The sequence below is a fragment of the Dromaius novaehollandiae genome, unplaced genomic scaffold (genome assembly GCF_036370855.1).
Source record: "Dromaius novaehollandiae isolate bDroNov1 unplaced genomic scaffold, bDroNov1.hap1 HAP1_SCAFFOLD_27, whole genome shotgun sequence".
Lineage (NCBI taxonomy): Eukaryota > Metazoa > Chordata > Aves > Casuariiformes > Dromaiidae > Dromaius > Dromaius novaehollandiae.
Genome location: NW_026991415.1, coordinates 3,105,856 through 3,109,022, shown reverse-complemented (window position 1 = coordinate 3,109,022; position 3,167 = coordinate 3,105,856). Strand labels below are relative to the sequence as shown.

At 55.1% G+C, this 3,167-nt stretch overlaps 1 protein-coding gene across 1 annotated transcript; it reads right to left on the bottom strand.

Annotated features, from left to right (window-relative positions):
- Positions 1 to 1,170: 1,170 nt before the first annotated feature.
- LOC135326308 (olfactory receptor 14A16-like) lies at positions 1,171 to 2,106 on the bottom strand. Its single transcript, XM_064504188.1, has one exon. The coding sequence runs from the start codon at positions 2,104 to 2,106 to the stop codon at positions 1,171 to 1,173; it is 936 nt and encodes a 311-aa protein (XP_064360258.1).
- Between the last annotated feature and the right edge of the window lie 1,061 nt (positions 2,107 to 3,167).

Here is a 3,167-nt window from a genome sequence, read left to right as displayed (position 1 = left end):
AGCCCTCCTGCTTTGGCAGCCTCCACAGTTCCTGCACCTTGCCCAGCCCTGGCCATGTCCCACGCAGGGGTTAGCACACAGCCGTCCCCAGGGCCTGCTGGGGTCTGGGCCAGGAGAGAGGCTGCCTAGGCCTGGCTTTTCCCCTCCATACAGGCACCGAGCCCGGCAGGAACGAGCTGGCCGCACAGCAAAACTCGCCCGTAAAGCTGGTCTGTGCAGCCAGGGCTGCAAATGGCCTTCCCTCTCCTGCACCTGACATGTCTTGCTTCCCCTCCACGAGACCTGGCTCTGCCCCACAAACCCACCGGTGTGTGTCCTCACCCAGGGAGTGCATCAGTGCTGGCCTGCCTGGCCATTCCTGGAGCCTCCCCTGTGCTCCCCGCAGGGCCCCGAGCTGGCGGTGCTGCTCTGCAGAGCGAGCGGGCTGTGGTGCCCCAGGGCCATGGGGTGACTCTGCACTGGCCGTGGTGGTTGGGGTGAGAAGCAGACCCAGCTGGACGGGCATCATTGCACCTGACAACCCCCTACCAAGGGCTCTGTGGCTGCAGATGATGCTCTGAGCAATCACAGGGCATTTCAAATGGCTCAGGCTGTGTTCAGGTGTGTCCCTGGAAGCAGCCCAGGGTTGGTCATTGAAGGTGACATGAACCACTCTCCAGGCTCCCTTCCCTCTGCCTGCAGGGTCCCCACTGTGGGCATCTGTCACCAGCCCTGTCATAGGGCAGACAGTCCCAGGCAGATACCGCTTGACCACTCAGCACCTCCAGGAGCACTGGGCACCCACAAGTGAGAGCTGAATGCAGCCCTCCTTCCCTAACACAGCACCCCATGAGCTCATCGCCTTGAGCCCATGGAGACCCTCCAGAAAGCAACAGTCCTTTTCAGGGTGAAAGTCCTTGAGTGAACTCTTGGCCCTAGTTCTGGAAGAAGAAACGAACTTTCAAGCACAGCACTGAGGAAACAGCCTTTTATTAGAGACCAGCCAGCTCTGACACAGTGACAGACACATTTACAGAAGGCCTCTGGGTCAGACAGACTGGGTTTGTGCCTCTGAAGGAGTGGGATGATTTCAAATACTTCCGTACAAACATGGTTATCACAGATACCATGCCCAAAGCACAAGAGTTGTCTGAGATAAATTCAAGTCACTTAAAAAGAAGGATGAGCAGCTTATTGCTGCTGAACCAGTACCAGCTGAATCAGTTTCCTCAGTGCCTCCTTGAGCTCCTTGTTCCTCATGCTGTATATGAGGGGGTTCACTGCTGGAGGCACCACCGCGTACAGAACAGCCACCACCAGATCCAGAGCTGGGGAGGAGAGGGAGGGGGGCTTCAGGTAGGCAAAAAATGAGGTACTGACACACAGGGAGACCACGGCCAGGTGCGGGAGGCACACGGAAAAGGCTTTGTGCCGGCCCTGCTCAGAGGGGATCCTCAGCACAGCAGTGAAGATCTGCACGTAGGACAGCACAATGAAAACAAAACACCCAAAGCCTAAACAGGCACTAACCACAAGAACCCCAACTTCCCTGAAGTAGGAGTCTGAGCAGGAGAGCTTGAAAAGCTGAGGAATCTCACAGAAGAACTGCTCTACAGCATTGCCTTGGCAGAGTGGTATTGAAAATGTGTTAGCAGTGTGCAGGAGAGCATTGAGAAAACCACTGGCCCAGGCAGCTGCTGCCATTTTGACACAAGCTCTGCTGCCCATGATGGTCCCATAGTGCAGCGGTCTGCAGATAGCAACAAAGCGGTCATAGGCCATGACAGTGAGAAGAGAATACTCTCCTCCTAACGAGAAGACAAATAGGAAGACCTGGGCAGCACATCCCAAGTAGGAAATGGCCCTGGTGTCCCACAGGGAATTGGCCATGGATTTGGGGACAGTGACAGAGATGGAGCTGAGGTCGAGGAGGGAGAGGTTGAGGAGGAAGAAGTACATGGGGGTGTGGAGGCGGTGGTCGCAGGCTACGGCTGTGATGATGAGGCTGTTGCCCAGGAGGGCAGCCAGGTAGATGCCCAGGAAGAGCGAGAAGTGCAAGAGCTGCAGCTCCCATTTGTCCGCAAACCCCAGGAGGAGGAACTCATTGAGGGAGCTGCTGTTGAACATTTGCTACCTCGGGGCTTTGGAGGAATGTCCAAGGAGGAAAAGGCATTGACAAGTTAGGACTGACTTGGAACAAAACCCACAGCATTTCTCAGAGCAACTCCCCACATGTCCTTTCTCCTTACCAGGAGGACCTTCCTTCACCTCCTCTACTTGTGCTCTGGTCTGTGCTTTCGGAGTCTACCGTGAGGGGCAGGGTCCTCTGTCCATGGGCTCCAGAGGAGTCAGCCCTGCTTGTTACACACACACTCAGAATCAAAACAGCATGGTCAGTCATTGTGCAGTGACAAAGTGTCCTTGCAGTGCTGTCAGCGGGATTAGGTGAGACTCCTGAACCCTGTTTGGCTCAGTTCTACTCCCGTTGCCTGGGGACCCACGTGACCGCCCAGCACAGGCATAATTCATTGCTCTTGATACACCTTAACCGCAGAGTATGTGACAATCACTGCAGGAACACTTTGTATTTGACTATTTACAAATGTCTTAGCTGTGCACAATCTGATCACTGTTGCAGCAAGGACACTTTGGGACACTTGTAGGGAACGGCAATCGGAAGATCTCGCGATGGCACGGAAAGAGGAAGGAAGAGGAAGGATATGACGTAGAGATAGCAGTATGCTTGTAGGTATATAAGCGAATACATGCGTACAATAAACGCCATTTGTAGCATCCTCATATTGGTGTCAGTGCTCATTGGCCCGGAGGCAGGGGGAGCCTCCGTGCCGTCTCAGGCGAACGGGAGATTGTCGCATCAGAAGGCGACAAGTGGTGACCCCGACGTGATAGCTGAGACGGCGGACCGCAGGCGGTCGAGAGGATCCGGATCATGGACACGGTACTTAAGGTTGTACGCGTGGGTGCCCGGGAATGGGGGCTCTCTATGAGAGCGAATGCAGTTGCGAACTGCGTCGGGCGGCTCCTGAAAGATGGAGCGATAGTTAGACCAGGGGACATTTTTTCCCCTTCTAACTGGGAGAAGTGCACTCGAGCACTTGCTCAGAGAGCTATGGCCACTAAGAAGGCCGCAGAGCTTAAGACGTGGGGAGACATAACGATCATTTTAG